Consider the following 17,978-nt stretch of genomic DNA (forward strand, 5'->3'; position numbering starts at 1 on the left):
TTACCCATAAGGAGATGGGTTAAAAATTCATTCATATCATACCCATTTAGAAATAGCTGGATGCTTGTAATACAAGAATGTATAATATTGGATATGTTGAACTCCAAATAAAATAAAAAATGTAATATCTGGATCAGTGGTTCTCAACCTGGGGGTCAAATGATGATTTGTCAGGGGTCACCAAATCCTGGGCTGTTCCTGAAGCCCGCACCCCTCTCCCAGCCTTTTTGCGTCTGCCCAGCTGGGTTGTTCCTGGAGCCCACGGCTGCCCACTCAGACTAGAGGTCCACTGACTGGTGAGGATTGTGAGGTGGGAGGGGCTGGAGGAGACCCCATCTCCTGATTTCTGCATAGGCGTCACTGCTACGAGAAACCACAAAGTCGGAGACAGTGGGTAAAACTACCGGTGATTCTAGTTGCCATTAAAAGGCCTCACTACAGTTCTCGAATCAGCAGATGACCATGATCAAGAGCACCTAAGGGTGATCAGAACAACCCCCATGCATTGCCACTCATCCCATCCCCCGCCCTCCCACCAAGGAGTAAGAGGAGGAATACAAATAGAGAATACATGGAAGGGAGAGGAAAATAGGGGAGGAAGAAAGAAAAAGGGAGAGAAAGAATAAGAGAAAAAAAAAAAAGATGGCTAGAGAGAGAGAGATGGGGGAAAGACAAGAAATTTGGATAGCGAGAGATAAAAGGGAAAGAAAGGATAACAAAGATAGAGTGGTACATCCTAAAATGTACCATATGAGGTTTTAATACTGTACGAGTGGAGGGGCTCAGGACCGCTAAATTTCAATAGGTTAGAGGTGCAAATTACTTGTCTTGCCTTGGGCGCTGACAACCCAGGCTACGAAAATTATTTTACTGTTAGGGATCCCCACAATTTGGGAAATTTTATCAAGGGGTCACAGCACTAAAAGGTTGAGAACCACTGATCTGGATGCATCAAGTAGCCTTAGTTTTTTTCTGGTTTTGAGCAATTTTCTTTAAAATAACCTGTATGGAATCCATCATTTTATATCCCACTTTTTTTGATTACATTCAGGTAGATGATCAAACTTACGGCTGGTAGGTTGCTTAGATTTAAGTCAAGTATGTTCGATTCCTGGTGGACTAAAAGTGGTTGAAATTGCCAGAAAGTTACCTCATATGACCAACTTTAGCAGATGAAATATACACTTGGGTAGATTTGTATTACAGGAGCCTTGAATATGTCAAATCTAACTCTTCAAAAAAAATAGTCCTAAAAGACACAACGAACACCCCAACAATAGCTAACATACATAATGTTGGTCATAAGTGTATAGAATGATCTTCTGATTTAATCAACCAAATTTGAAAAAAATAAAATAGAAAAAAAAGAGTCGGGCACAAGATGTCCATCGTTGCATATGATCAGCATTAGGTTTACGATTGATGTCATTTTTTTGCTGACCCTAAATGACCACCATTGTATGATTTTACAATTTTATTAAAGAACAAATACATCTAAAAACAAATACATCTAAAAACAAATACATCTAAAAACAAATACATCTAAAAACAAATACATCTAAAAACAAATACATCTAAAAACAAATACATCTAAAAACAAATACATCTAAAAACAAAATACATCTAAAAACAAAATACATCTAAAAACAAAATACATCTAAAAACAAAATACATCTAAAAACAAAGGGCTGGATTCAGATACATTGCAGTATTTGCCGGCGCGGCATAACGTATGTTAGACACGGTACGCCGCCGTAACTTAGGGCGCAAGTTCCGTATGCAGAAATGACTTGCGCCCTTAGTTATGGCGGCGTAACGTATGTTGTGCAGCGTAAGCCCGCCTAATTCAAATGGGGATGATGTGGGCGTGTTTTATTTAAATCAATGGTGACCCCGCGTATTTGACGTATTTTACGAACGGCGCATGCGCAGTTTGTGAAAAAATCCCAGTGTGCATGCTCAAAATTACGCCGCAAGTCATCATTGCTTTAGACGTGAGCGTAACTTACGTACAGCTCTATTCGCGAACGACTTACGCAAACGACGTAAAATTTTCAAAACTCGACGCGGGAACGACGTCCATACTTAACATTAGCTACACCTCATATAGCAGGGGTAACTTTACACCGAAAAAAAGCCTAACGTAAACGACGTAAAAAAAAATGCGCCGGCTGGACGTATGTTTCTGAATCGGCGTAAATTTCTAATTAGTATATTCATCGCGTAACTATACGGAAGTGCCACCTAGCGGCCAGCGTAAATATGCAGCCTAAGATACGACGGTGTAAGACACTTACGCCGGTCGGATCTTAGGGAAATCTATGCGTAACTGATTCTCTGAATCAGGCGCATAGATACGACGGCGTATCTGGAGATACGCCGTCGTATCTCGTATCTGAATCCGGGCCAAAGACTCTCACACTTTCAGGATGTCTTTTCTGCTTAGGTTTGACAAGCAATTCCTTGAAGAGGAAGTAAACTTCCTCTACAAACTTTTACCCTATAGGTAAGGGTTATTATAGGCTTACCTATCAGGTATTGAAAATATATCTCCTAAATCTGTACAGTTTAGGAGATATTTCCAGTGCATGCAGCCAGTGACATCACTGGTGCATGCGCTCTAAAGGAACGGCCCACGGGTCCCATCCCTTCCAAGCCCATGCTGTGAACAGTGGTGCATGCACAGGAGTGATGCCATTTCGGCTCCAGCCAATCACAGCGCCAAAGCCCACAAACCCGGAAGAAGCTCCGGGAAAGATGCTGGTCGCGACAGCAGTGTGCGGGGACCGCTGCAACAGCTTTGTTTTAAAGGTATGCATTTCATAATGAGCTAGTATGCAATGCATACTAGCTCATTATGTCTTTCACTTGCAGATTATTATTTTTTTTTTCTGTTTTTTTTTTCTTTCAGGTTTACAACCTCTTTAAGCTGGCCATACATGGATCTAAATTAAGCCAGTTCAACAGGAACCAGACAAGATCTGATCCATGTATGATGAGCAGCCTGATTGTAGCCAAATCAATCCCAATCGTTCAACTTGAGTAAACCCAGCCCATTGGATTTTCTTTTAACATACAAGGCTCTCCCTGCCAGGCCGGCAGAACACAATAGTGCTGCACCCATGGTGGGAGGAAAGGGAAAAAAAAAGATCAAAATTATCTGTGGGCTGCTTTAGCAGGCAATTATATGCAGTTTGACTCATACATGTATACCCCACATGGGCCAGAACAATTGTTACATTTCTGCTTTTTACAAAAATTATCTTGAGTTCTGACAAAGTTATCAAATCAGAGCGAGACAGAGGGATAGAGAGGAACCAAAATTTTGTAACGTTGCAAAATTATTTTAATTTTCTATGCAATCCACAGATATACGACATTAAAACGGGGGTTCCGCGGGTTTTCGTTTTTTTTTGGGGGGGGGGGCTTCTGCCGCGCTTACCTTGTTCAAATAAGCACTCGTGTCTCCCAGTCTTTCAGCCCATTGCATTTCTCACGAAAACGATATGTTTTAAAATCCCGAGATGGACGTTTCCATCTTTACTGTGGGCACTGTGAGGCCCAGCAGCTTGTCCTTCCGGGATACGGTGAAAAAAAAAAATGGAGAATTCTCGTCGCCGCCCACGTCACATGACCCGCTTGCTGAGTCACGTGACCTGCGAGATATCGCGGGATTACAGCACAGCGCGTCTCCTGGGATTCTCATAACTCATTCCCAGGAGACAGCGCTGGTCGGGGGAAATTGTGATACACGCCCACTCCCGCGGGGAAAAGTGATCGACAGGACCCAAAATGCTGCATTACAAAAGGTAAGGATCGCGATTAAAAAAAAAAAAAAAAAAAAAAACGGATCAGTTATTGTCGATGGCTGGGGGTTTAATACAGCCAAAGTCAAAATGTAGGGTGAACCTCTGCTTCAACAAAAAAAAAAACAAAAGCACGCATGCACACACAAAATCTCAACTGTCACTTTGACAGCTGAGATTTGCCAGCATTAGCAGACAGGGGGAGAAGACCAGGACATATAGTGTGCGCTACAAGTCAGCCAGCCAATCTCAACCACACTTTCAGTGGGACCCTAGGGTTTCTCAAGTCGTTGCTAGGGTTTCCTTGAGCTGTGGTTAATTGTCCTCACATTTTAGAGGGGCCGCATAGTTCCAGGATTACCACCACTTGAGCCAGCTGTATGACACCAATGATCTTTTTTCAGATGCCAATAAGGGTTACGTTCTTCCTACGGACCAACAACATAAGCATTATTTTTCCCCCATTGACCCATGATTAAGCAGCTTTAGCAAGGGATCGGAGACCTGGAAATTTTAGGGGTTCCCTAAAAGAACGTGGTAAGAAAGTTGAGAAGGCTGTCCTTGGTTCTCAGTTGAATTTTTTTTTTCTTTCCACAACTAGTAAACTTGCTGACAGTTACCCAAATAGGCTAGAGCAGGGGTCTCCAAACTTTTCAAACGAAGGGCCAGTTTATTGTCTTTGAGACTTTAGAAGGGCCAGACTGTGGCCAGCGGGGGCAGAAATGTCCTGGGCTTGTCATCAGTGAGAATAAATATGGCCTCAGGGTTGGTGATCAGTAAGAGGAGGAGTAGTGCCCCTATTAGTAGGAGGAATAGTATTCCTTCATTGGTATCAGTGGAAGAAATGGTGCCTCCTTGTTGGCGTCAGTGGAAGGAATAGTCCCTCATATCAGTGAGAGGGATGGTGCCCTCGGGCCGGATAAAGGCTAGCAAAGGGCCACATCTGGCCCTCAGGCCGCAGTTTGGAGACCCCTGGGTTAGAGCTACAGAGGAGATTCTTTGTAACTAAATTCTGCTACCAAATATCATAAACAGTAGCAAATGTTCACTAGAATAGAACAAATGGCTCCCTAAGAAGCAGGCTACACAAGTAGTATATGAAAAGTGGACTGTACCAGATAGGGGATAGTCAAAACAGCTACATATGGGAGCTGTTGGGAAATAGTATACAAATATGCATAGACACCAAAAGGTAGCAAAGTAATTGAATGATTTATTGAAGGAAAAAAACAAACACACACACGAAACATACCATTCACCATCTAAAATGGACAACGTGGTCAATAGCTAAAAAAAACGTCTAGACGCCATCCATGCAAACCTACTTCCATACATAATGCGCATATATTGGATAAATAAACAATTGTGAAACTGGATATGGAAACAGTTAGGTTATGTTAGTGTTGAGAGCCAGTCTATGTAATGAATGGCAATGGGGAACTGGGATGTCAAGAACGCTGCATTAAAATAAGGAGATCAAGGAGTAATGTGGCTCTCAGCCAAAGGAATAGATCCATATGTAGCAGGGGGATGGCAATGTCAGTGATGAGCAGGTGGAGTTCCAAGCTATGGGACAGATGGAAGTCAAAACAATAGATGGCATATCATCAAAGAGGACAGAAAACTATGTATATACCCAGGGCTCAAGTCCTGTGGGAACGCGTGGGAACGGAGTTCCTGTACTTTCACAGCAGGAACGCAGTTCCCTTTGCAGGACAAGAGCAGCCGAGCCGTCCAAACCTTCACAAAGCGGCGATGCCCAGCTCGAGTCACTGTCAGGGGCAGGCGAACCTTAGTAATCCTTTATGTTACAGGCCGCTTCCTGTATATGGATTCATCAGGTAGTGTGCGGGTATTCCGTCACTTCCTCGATGCCGCAATGTCTCCTGGGTCTTTTGTCATTGTTCCCAGGAGACATTGCGGAGGTCTTTAAGCAAGTTCTTTCTAAATCCCGCGATAACTCGTGGCAGACCTCCGCAATGTCTCCTGGGAACAATGACAAAAGCTCCCAGGAGACATTGCGGCATTGATGAAGTACAGGAAGCGGCCAGTAACATAAAGGATTACTAAAGTACAGTGGATCGAGAAAAAAAAACATGCGGTTTAGTAATTATGCATTTTTTTTTTTTGGTGGGGGAGTGGATCTTGGGTGGGAGTTCCCACACTTTTTTTCCCCAGGACTTGACCCCTGTATATACCCATAGGTGGCTGTTCAAATCAGACAATTTAGGAACTAGTCCTAATCAGACCGGAGCGACATAAAAGAGTCATAATCAAAAAGGCACATTTACGCGTCCAGGGGCTGCTTGAAGCCAAAGAAGGGCACCCGGCCAGTGAAATGGAAAGCTCGGCCTTCTCTCCGGCAATCTCCTTGTGGCTCACTGCCAAATTTACAAATATTTTTGCATACTGTTTAGTCCATTATTCTCCCATTTGTGGCCATGTATTTCGGTGTTATTGTCTTCCTACAAGATATGGGCTTATTCTGACCATATTTTTGTTTGAGGTTGGGTCTCATTTAGTTATGTTTTTTCAATATTATCTATGTGCACAAGATAAGACATATCTTCATTCTGGTACTCTTTAGCTTTTTTCATTAATTATATATTTTTTACGTGGATTTTTGTGAAATATTTTTGTTAAGGTTTTCTTTCAGCGACTGTCACTTGTGCAATGTATAGGCAATTTTCCTATGAGGTTTCTATACATGAAAAAGCAATAAGATATCAGTAATAAAATATCACCCTTGCATTTGTGCAATATGCATTGATTGCATATACACAGTGGTTTTGGCTACCCTTATGGAGAAGAAAAAAAAAAATAAAAAAAGTAGGCCGAGCTTGAAGGTGCATTTAAAAAAAAAAAAAAAAACACGTCACAGCTAGAGGGTGCCACGTCCTGATTAAGCCAGGGGCTCCCGGGAAAATACGTTGTCACACACCAGTGCGTCGGACATCATCCATTGCATCTCTCTGCTTCCTGTAAACCATGACTGGATTGGTGCGGATCTGTTGGAGCGGGATTTGGATACAGTGCTCGAGTCTACATAGCGATACATGCTGCAGCTGCACCTGAGCAACCTATAGACACAGGTGTGTCGATTCCTCCCACACCAAATCGGGCTTTATTTGGTGGTAAGCCACAAGCAGATTAACGGAGAGGAGGACAAGCTTTCCATTTCACTGGACGGGTGCCTTCTTTTGTTTCAAGCAGCCCCTCCACCGTTCCCTGAAGGCGGCAGCCGCTACTGATGCACACCTAGTGCTAGGTTTGCTTGAGGAAGGAAGGGGGGAGTCCTGCTATTCAGTGAATGTTTGGTTCAATCAAATGAACAGACTGTAGAATCCAAAAAGCATTACCATCAATTAACACCTAGTTCTGTAAACATCTAAAATAACACAACCAAGGTGAAACTGGTTGTCAGCAAAGTATCTATTAGCACTGACCACTGCATGTCCCCCTCAGGAGAACACCTCTGTTGTATGCCTGGCACATGCTTTGCCCATGTTACATGGGCAGCATAATTATATGTGCATTGCAAATGCCCATTAATCCTTTCAGGCTTTGTGTTTAAAAGTCCTTTGAAACTTCATTATATTTTCCCCATTAATTTATATTCCATCGTGCGGTTCAAGGACAAAAAGGGATGTCAGAACAGCACCAAATTAATAAGATCCTGAAGAAAGGGAGCGGGAGGTGGGGGGTTGTTCATTGCAAAAGGTCTTTGTGATTTAAAAACCACCAAAAGATGTCTTCAGCCGACACATCAATAGCAAGGCCGAATTTACGATTCTTTCAACGAAACACTTCAAAAACAGCACGTCAAACAGAATCCTGCAGATATGTTCCTTTAATAACGAGCTGCGAGCCTGAAGTGTATCATCTAGGGAAGCTCCGGATACATTATTTAATAACCAGTTCTGAATGGTGTTTTATTTGCTTGAAATACATTGTATCCATAAATTCGTCGGCAGCAGGGAGCGAGGCAGATCCCCGTGTGAGGTTCTTATGTTTTTGTGATCCAAGTTTTTAATGGTTGTGGAGCACGTGCAGCGATGTCACAATGAGTGAATCTGGGCATCGCATTCTTTTTAATTGGGATGTAGAAGTGACCATTTTACAGTAATGACAACCTTCTAAGATGCCCAAAGAGTTATCAAAAAACATTTGGGATGGCCAAGTCCACCTTTTGCAAAAAAAATAAATGCACCCATATTTGCAGTGAAAAAAAATAATAAAATAAAATGTTATTTTTTGTAAATGAGCCTGCAAAAAGTATTGCAACTTCAACCAGTGGATAGCGAGTGCGATGCCCAGGCTCCTGTGGACTAGAGATGAGCTCAGGCTTGTTCAGATCCTAGTCCAAACCCACCTGAGCGACCACGCCGTGAAGCTGCCCCCTGTACTCCGCCAGTCATCTACTGATGGGGCGTTATTCCCTGTCCTACATATACAGGTGCAAGTCATTAAATTAGAATGTCAAAACGTTTATATCAGTAATTTAATTAAAAAAGTTAAGGGCCAGATCCACAGAGCAAGTACGCCGGCGTACTTTCAAATTTCCTGCGTCGTATCTTTAGTTTGAATTCTCAAACCAAGATACGACGGCATCTGGGTAAGACCCGACAGGTGTACGGCTTCGTACGCCTTTGGATCTTAGATGCAATACTTCGGCGCCCGCTGGGTGGAGTTTGCGTCGTTTTCCGCGTCGGGTATGCAAATTAGCGATTTACGACGATCCACGAACGTACGCGCGGCCGTCGCATTTTCTAACGTCGTCTGTAGTCGGCTTTTTCCGGCGTATAGTTAAAGCTGGTATTTTGCGTCGTATAGACTTGCCATGTTAAGTATGGCCGCCGTTCCTGCGTCTAAATTAGAATTTTTTTTTTGCGCAAGTCGTCCGTGAATAGGGATGGACGTAACTCACGTCGAAGTTAAAAAAACGGCGTCGTCGCGACGTCATTTCGCGCAAAGCACGGCGGGACATTTCTGGACGACGCATGCGCAGTTCATTCGGCGCGGGGACGCACTTCATTTAAATGAAACCCGCCCCCTGATCGCCGATTTGAATTCCGCCGCCAGAAATACACTATACCGCCGTCACTTACGGCGCAAAATCGTTGAGGATTCGAAATTCCGCCAGGTAAGGTACGGCGGCGTAGCGTATCTATGATACGCTGCGCGGATCCAATTCTCTCTGGATCTGGCCCTTAAACTCCTATACAGTGCTTAAAAAAAGTATTCATACCCCTTGAAGTTTTCCATATTTTGCCATGTTCCAAAAAAAAACATTTACATTTTTGGTTGTGACTTTATGCGATAGACCAGGGATCTCCAAACTACGGCCCTTTAGCTGTTGCGGAACTACGCATCCCTTGAGGCATTGTAAAACTCTGACATTCACCAATGGAGAATTGTAGCTCCTAAACAACTGGCGGGCCACAGTTTGGAGACCCCTGTGATAGACCAACACAAAGTGGCACATAATTGTGAAGTGGAAGGAAAATTATAAATGCTTTAACAATTTTTTACAAATAAATATGTGAAAAGTGTGGAGTGCATTTGTATGGAGCCCCCCCCCCCCCCCCCCAAGTATATACTTTGTAGAACCTCCTTTCATTGCAATTATAGCTGCAAGTCTTTTTGCGGATGTCTCTACCAGCTTTGCACATCTAGAGAATTACATTTTTCCATTCTTTGCCAAATCACTCAAGCTCTGTCAGATTAGATGGAGAGCGTCTGTGAACAGCAATTTTCAAGTCTTTCCACAGATTCTCAATTGGATTTAGGTCTGGACTTTGACTGGGCCATTCTAACACATGAATATGCTTTGATCTAAACCATTCCATTGTAGCTCTGGCTGTATGTTTAGGGTTGTTGTCCTGCTGGAAGGTGAACCTGCGCCAAGTCTTTTGCAGACTAACAGGTTTTCTTCTAAGATTGCCCTGTATTTGGCACCAGCCATCTTCCCATCAACTCTGACCAGCTTCCTTGTCCCTGTTGAAGAAAAGTATCCCCACAACATGCCACCGTCACCACCATGTTTCACAGTTGGGATGGTGTGTTCAGGGTGAAGTGCAGCGTTTGCTTTCTGCCACACAGTGTTTTGCTTTTAGGACAAAAAATAAAATGTTGGTCTCATCTGACCAGAGCACCTTCTTCCACATGTTTGCTGTGTCCTCCACATGGCTTCTCGCAAACTGCAAATGGGACTTCTTATGGCTTTCTTCTTGCCACCCTTTCATAAGCCCACGTTGGGCCGATTTGACATGTTAAATGGCATGCCAAATCATCGGCTAGTGCCGGCAATGGTACCGTCTGACTTTTCAGCGTGGCACCGATCCCCAAAAGTAGTTCCTGTACTACTGTTGGCGGTCGAGTTGAATAGACATCTGTGCAGGAACCTGCTGTTGTGCTAGGATGGGGGAGGAGATAGAGATAGAGATAGAGATAGAGATAGAGATAGAGATAGAGATAGAGATTTGTACTGGGGGGGTGCAAAGATTTGTGCCGAGAAGGGGATTTCAGTAGAAGGCAGATTTGTATTCGGAGGAGGGGAAATGTATGCTTAGGGGGTAAGCATGTAGATTAATCCTCAATTATTTTTTTTTTGGGGGGGGGGGTGGATTTTTGCTGACACATGGTGCTCATACACCTTGGGGGGGTGGCACAATTTAGCATGTTCCCCCTGGGCTCTACATGACATTACAGGGATTGATACCAATGTTGGGGTTCAGGAACATATCTAAATGATCTGCCTATACTGCATAGAGAATTACAGAAATGCAATGATGACATTGCTGGGTCTAAAATAGGGTTTCTTTTCAAATGTCATAATGTTGATGAAGGGGGAAGTAGAAGCAACAGGGAAGTCAAACTATAAACAGAATAAACTTCAGTTTTAAGTTTCCATTTTAGAAAGGAGATCAAGGCTTTTTGGAGCCGGTCACAGACTAATGATTTTTTAGCTTCAAAGTAAAAAGAAAAAAAACTGAACTGGGAGGGGGGGGGGGGGGGGGGGGGGGGGGAGAGCGAGTCTTGCTACAGCTGAGCCAAACACTAATTTGTAATTATAGGAAGCATGTAGCCTGGTACAAAATTAAATCCTGACCGTTTCAAACCCCTTCTCCCCCCCTTCCCACCTCAATCTCCCATTCCTCATAGCCACGAATGGGTCATAAGCTGCAACCTTCACCCTTTGGCTTTAAATTAATCTTCCTCATTTGTTAGCGACGAACAAATTTAATCATGGCATCGCACAGACGGCAATGGAAAAGGGGTAACCCCGGGTGCCGGCGAATTTTGCTAAATGACTGCAAATAAATATTGCTGTGTAGTGTAGATGTTTGATAAACAGAGGGCGGTAATTGCGTTAATTCCGAGACCGAAATGAAGGCAGGCGGCGGGATGCCCCATATCGCATGAAGAAAGCTTGCTCGGAATAGCGCAGATCACATTAAAACACACTTATCTTGGTTGCAGCCTTTTTACGATGGGCAAATCAAACCTGAATTAAAATGCCATCTCCACGTTAAATGCTTTCGCACAAAGGCGACAGCTGCCAGGCAGATAATTTATGGGCCAGTTCTAGAATGCAAAAAAAAAATAAAAAATCTTTAACCCTTTCCCTGTTTTTGCATGTTTTAAAAAAAAAGGTATAATAATAATAATAATAATAATAATAATAATAATGTTTAGGCCTGAAGATTAAAGCGGGGGTTCCGCGGAAAAACGTTTTTTTTTTTTAAATTTAAATCCAACGCTGTTAACATACGTCATCTTGTACTCACTAGTCCCATAGTTGCAGCCGCCAGGATTTTCATTTGCCCGCAAAGGATATTTTATAAAAATCTTAGATGGATATTGTCATCTTAATTATGGGCACTCTGAAGCCCTCCTCTATTTCCTTCCGGAATGCGGTGACGCGGTGAATGCTGATGTCCCAGCATTCACCGCTCTATCCCGCGCATTCGCCCAGTGTGATGGCGAGTCGCGCCGTCAACACTGTACAGTTTCTATAACAACGGCGTCCTGAAAAGGACACGCCCCGCTGTGACCAGCACTATAGTTCTGAAAGGATTATTGTTCTCGTCATGAGGACTAGACCCTCGTGATCAATCCCACAAGTCATTACGGCGATCGCGACACGCCCAGTCCCGCACACCTAGAACCAGGAAGTTCCTGCTTCAGGACAGGAAAATAAGGTATGTAAATTTTTTATAATTTTTTTAATAGCGGACTAGTAGTAGACATCCAGGCCACTATTATTTAAGGCAAAGTTGTAAAATCGGGTGAACCTCCACTTTGATTGAAACCTCCGAACATTTACTGAAAGCAGACGCTCTGGAGAATAAGGCTGGGTTCACATATGCGGCCACGGGTTTGTGCCTGGGGTTCCGGTGCATCCTTGTTCACACGTTCAGGTGTGACTCTGGTCCAAATTTTTATCTGAATAGGACCCTTTGTGATCTGGCACCATTGAGAGCCCGTCACGCAAATTGGATGCAGAGAAATCCGCATCCAATTTGCATGCGTGTTAACCCAGCCTAAAATAGCAACTATTCCAATTTTTTTTATGTCACATGATATTTGAGCACCACCAATATTTGAGAATGATATTTGAGCATCACGTGGGACAGCCAAAAAGCTGGATGTGGCCTGGCAGCCATAAAAGGTCCAGGTCTGGTGTACAGTGACAAGTCCATGCATGCAAAGCAACTTCCGTCTACAATATGGATACTGGAAGGCACCCCTTTAGGAGCCACAAATTAATTGCTGCGATTTGATGGTCCTTGCTCAGACATTTCTTGTTATGGGGTAACAACTATCCACCAGTTTTGCACTTGTGTTTTTACCCTGCAACATGCGCCCTGTGGCCTTTTCTACACACATTATACAGGCTGGTTGTCACCATCAGGTAACCAATCCTGAGAAATGATGCAGAGCCACAAAAACAAAAGGGGTTGATTTACTAACACTGGAGAGTGCAAAATCTATTGTACATGGTAGCCAAGCTGTACATGATGGTAGTCAAATCAGCTTCTAACTCCAGCTCGTTCAATTAATCTTTAACAAAAAACCTGCAAGCAGATTGGTTACTATGTAGGACGGTACAAGATTTTACACTCTCCACTTTTGGTAAATCAACCCCATGCAAAAAGGCAGTAGGAGTTCAGCAATACCATATGCTACAATTTATGAAAAAGGTTAAATGCCGGTCTTTTCTTTTGAGAAAATGGCGATGGTTTATGATGCATATTGCTTTAGCAGACAAAAAGTCATTCAGTTAGGGATAAGGTGTATCTAATGTATTTGCTTTCCCAAGAATCCTGTGCGACACCCCCATACAGACGAGGCAGGTGAAAGGGATTAATGTTGATAAATGTAATTAAGCACCTTGTTGGGGACGAACAGTACTTTGCTGCACAAAAGCCATTGATACACTCCACAAAATGACTTCATTGGAACCTCCACGGTCTTCATTGTACGAGCCATTACTGCAGATGGCAATTACTGAAGGATGCCCTATATGAATGCAATTGTGAAGTTCCTAAAGAGCCTTGTAGATGATCCTGGGAAGAGGTCCTCAGTCTTTTCCTGGGGCCATTGATTATATGAACTCACAGCTCTAAATTCAGCTACAATCAGAGTTCACATAATCCTTCCTATTCACCACGTAAGAGGCCATTTCAGCACAAGAGGCCACGTCCCCCACCAAAACAACAGGGCTGTAGCTGGGTTTAGAGCTGCAAATTTATAGAATAAATGGCCCCAGGAAAAGACTGAGGGCCTCTTTCCAGGATCACCTATGAGGAACTTTAGGAATTGCCATCTGCAGTAATGGCTCATACTATGAAGACCATGGAGTCCATCAATGGTGTCCATCAGATGTCCCGCCTACGCCAGGCTGCCCATCAGATGTCCTGGAGAACACAGGCAGCCTTTACAATCAGTGCACATTCAGGATATATCACTGACCCGAACTGTGGGCTACGTAAAATCTTGTAGCGGGCCGTAGTTTGGAGCCCGCTGCTATAGTTGGCCTTCAGAAAGAGCAGCTAAAACTGGAAAAGTTTAGCAAAATTGTTTATAAAAACTCTTTTTAGCCAGTTTTATGGTTCGGATACCCCTGCAAAAAGTTAGGCCCTTGACATCCACTGCGGCACAGCTTGATGCAAACAAACAAACACACACAAACAAACACACACAAACAAACACTCCAGATGATTGGCCAGTGAAAGCATAGGAGCAGCAGGGCTGGAAACACTGCTTGGGACTTTGTTCAACTGAGTTGTCAGCCAACATGGGAATTTAGGAGCGCATTCCATTTCTAACAAAACCAATGTTTTTGGGGATTTTTTGTATTTGCTAAAATGTTAGAAGACAACGTTTTTTTATTATTATTAACAATTCCTTTCATATATAGTTTCCCCTCTCTCTACCATATTGGTTAATACAGGGCTCGACAAATCCCGGTCGCCATGGCGACTAGAAATAGCATCCTGGTGACTTGGCTTGGAAGGTGTGCAACAAAAAAAGTCCCCAGCTCTTCCTTGTGTGAGCTGGCACCATCTGGTGGTGGCCGTTGGTATTACAAGTTAAGCAGCAATTCTAATGTCATTTTTCACTATTTTCACTGCCATCTTCTTCCCTCCAATTAGAACCCCCAAACATTATATATATTTTTTTATCCCAACACCCTAAAGCAGTGGTCATCAACCCTGTCCGGCAGGGCCCACTAACAGGCCAGGTTTTATGCATTACCTTGGGGAGATGCAGTCTAGAATACTGCAATCACTGAGGAGCAAAGGATATCAGCTGTGATGTATTTCAGTTATCTTGCAAACCTGGCCTGTTAGTGGGCCCTGCAGGACAAGGTTGGTGACCACTGCCCTAGAGAATAAAATGGCGATCGTTGCAATACTTTCTGTCACGCCGTATTTGCGCAGCGGTCTTAAAAGCGCACTTTTTTGGGAAAAAATTACACAACAGTAAAGTTATCCCCATTTTTTTTTAATATTATGAAAGATAATGTTACGCCGAGTAAATCCATACCCAACATGTCACGCTTCAAAATTGCGTCCGCTCGTGGAACGCCGACAAACTTTTACCCTTTAAAATCTTCATAGGCGACGTTTAAAAAAATCTACAGGTTGCATGTTTTGAGTTACTGAGGAAGTCTAGGGCTAGAATTATTGCTCTCGCTCTACCAATCGCGGCGATACTTCACATGTGTGGTTTGTACACCGTTTACATATGCGGGCGCTGCTCACGTATGTGTTCGCTTCTGCGCGCAAGCTCGTCGGGACGGGGTGCGTTTTCTGGCTCCTAGCTTTTTTAGCTGGCTCCTAGATTCCAAGCAAATTTGTCAAACCCTGGGTTAATAAATGTAATGTGATGCTGCGACAGGTCATGTCATTTGCATGTGTAACTTTGCATCTGTTAATGTGTTACAGCAAACAATTTGATCTCTGCCATTTATTTCACAGAACAAAGCACAGGATGACACGTGTGCTATACACTGCGGCTGGAGAATAGCAGTTGCCGGGCAGCGGATGTACACTAAGCACACTCAGGTACTACAGAGACAGCAGTCTGTTATAGAGAGCAAACATCTCAGGCGTTTAATTGGCAAAGTAAATAATTAGTCAACAAAGCACTGCTGAAACTTGTAACAAGAGAGCATCAAGCCAGCGCTGGCAGGATATTGCATATGGAAGCCAAATAACTACACAAAACACCTCCAGGTTTGTATCCAAAACAACAAGATGTACAAACATACATCTTATTTTTAAATGCACGGTCGTCCTGGCAAAATATATAATAAAATTGAACTGCTATTGGCTCGTGCTGCTGTCAATCACATCCAATGACGCGGCGCGCCAGGGGGCAGGGCTGAGTGATAAAGTGAGTGGCTATATCCACCGGCTGTATCAGGGGAGCACGCCCACAAGAACTAACCACCATGTGAGAGCTTGCATGAAGATGGATAGAGTTCTTGTGAGGAGGAGCCAAGACAGCCGCCGAGGGACCCCAGAAGACCAGGTTCGGGGCCACTCTGTGCAAAACGAGCTGCATGGTGGAAGTATAACATGTTTGTTGTTTAAAAAAAAAAAAAAAACCTCACAAAGGTCACCAGTTATTGGAGGAGTTCATACACAAAACATTTTAATAAAAGAAAAGATTAAAAAGGCATGTTAGGTTACCTGGTTCTGGGCAGTTCTCTTTATTGGACAGTGTGCTGGAAAGGACATCTATAAGGGCTTCTTTAAACTGGTCAAAGTGAACCTGTGAAGACAACAAGAATAAATGAGCTTATGGGCTACAAAATTCAAATGTTACCATTTGGCATTATAACGCACGTGGCGGGGTCGGGTCCACTACCGGAATACAATTGCTATATTTGTAAGCCTTTTAGGAGGATGTCAGACCTGAATCGGGAACTTATTCTAGCAAATGCTAAATGCCAAGAATGTGGAATAAACAGCGTGTGCACAATAAGTGACAAGTAAATTACAGGGAATTCAAGCAATATTGAGCCGCTTTCATGGCCAAAAAAAAAAAAAAAAAAGCTAAACCTTTTAGTAGTGCTCTCATGTCTTCATTTTAGATCGGGAATTGATAGAAACAGGGATAAACAAAACCCAAGTAGGAAAAAATAAAAATACAAATCTTTATTAAATATTTAGACACTAAAAAGCTCTATGATCTATATAGATATTATGAACACATTGAGAAAAAATCATAAAAACCATGTAGAAGTAATGCTGTATGCTATGTATTATCTACATGAAACGGTACACAATAGAGCCCAACGAGCAAGTCTTCCCCAAGGTTTTGCAATACATGTATCATAACCTCTCTCTAATTTTTATTTATTTTTTTGAAGTGGGAGTTAAAAAAAAATATATAATAATACTTTTTTTTTTACAAGGGTTAGATTCTCCAGTTGCTCTCCATACATTACATACACTAAATCCGACCCAAGGACACAACTTCCCGAAAACAGGTTACCGCTAAAATTCTGGACATGCTTGAAGGGGCTTTCTCCCTCTCCATCCTTTGGATAGGAGCGTTGCCACTTTAAAGTAAAGTAGAGCGCTCACAATTCCAGAGTTCTTTTCAACGGGAGAGCTCACTATACCTCAACATTGTCTGTTGAGAAGCTCACCAAATGGGCCCATCAAAAAAATTCTCCAAAGACATTATATATACCGGCTGGAACCATTTAAGCTTAGTACACACTACTAGTTTCAACCCGCTGGGTTGAACGAAAGATCGACCTCACAGCTGAGGTCGAAGTCGCTGTACTAACAACCCAATGTTAGTACAGTGACCCCCCCTCCCCCGCTGTGCTGACAGTGTTCCGACAGGGGGCAACCCCCAAGAACACTCTGTTCAGCGCTGTAAGCCATTGACTGAAAACGCTGACCCAGAGACGGTCAGCAGATCATTTTCGGTCATGAGCCGTCAACAGAAACTGACCGAATAGGCCAAATAACCTGGAGCACTCAGAATCTGGTGCAGCTGTGCAGGCCCGTTGCTACAGGACAGGCAAAACAAACAATTGCTTGGGGCCCCAAACTGGCCTGGGGCCCCCAACTTCCCCTTCCCAGGCTGTAGCATGGCCAAGCTCCTCTTCCTTCCTTCCTGGAGTCCTGTCAGTCCGGCCGGGTACCGCGCATGGTACAAGAGATTCAGTTTCCTGTTCCCGTCCGGACTGACAGGAAGTGCACACAAAATTCAGACAGACAAAGGAAAAAAACAACAACATTTAGAAGGGAAATCGAAGGAAAAGGTAAGTGAACCAACAATGCACTAGCTTAAAAGGAACCTACTTAGAAAATAAAAACTAACCTTTACAACCCCTTTAATATCAGGACACTTGCCTGTCCAGGAGGCCTGCAATGTCAGCACCATAGCCCCATTCAGCTCTCGGGTGCTTCCGCTGCCACACACGTACCCACTCCCACCTGAAAGGTGCCAAATGTGGCACCCGACGGGGGGCAGTATGGGCGGTTCAGTTAGATAAGTGGAGCTTGTAATTTTTAGTGGAAATCCACTTTAGTGCATTAAAAATGTTGCCTTTAGAAACCACCAGCACTTCTCGGTTGGAAATGAAAAAATAAGGAAAGTTCAACAGCTCGAGGGGAAATTCATAGCTACAAATAA

The 17,978-nt window shown here is 43.3% G+C and overlaps 1 protein-coding gene across 4 annotated transcripts in view; it reads right to left on the bottom strand.

Moving 5' to 3' along the window:
* Positions 1-17,978, bottom strand: part of NIN (ninein) — a 176,171-nt gene that overhangs the window by 109,806 nt on the left and 48,387 nt on the right. For all 4 annotated transcript variants that reach the window (XM_040332070.1, XM_040332073.1, XM_040332071.1 and 1 more), the window contains exon 3: positions 16,013-16,094. In XM_040332070.1, the coding sequence (XP_040188004.1) occupies positions 16,013-16,094 (82 nt within the window). The remainder of the gene's footprint in view (positions 1-16,012; positions 16,095-17,978) is intronic.

Source organism: Rana temporaria, chromosome 13, assembly GCF_905171775.1.
Source record: "Rana temporaria chromosome 13, aRanTem1.1, whole genome shotgun sequence".
Taxonomy (NCBI): Eukaryota; Metazoa; Chordata; class Amphibia; order Anura; family Ranidae; genus Rana; species Rana temporaria.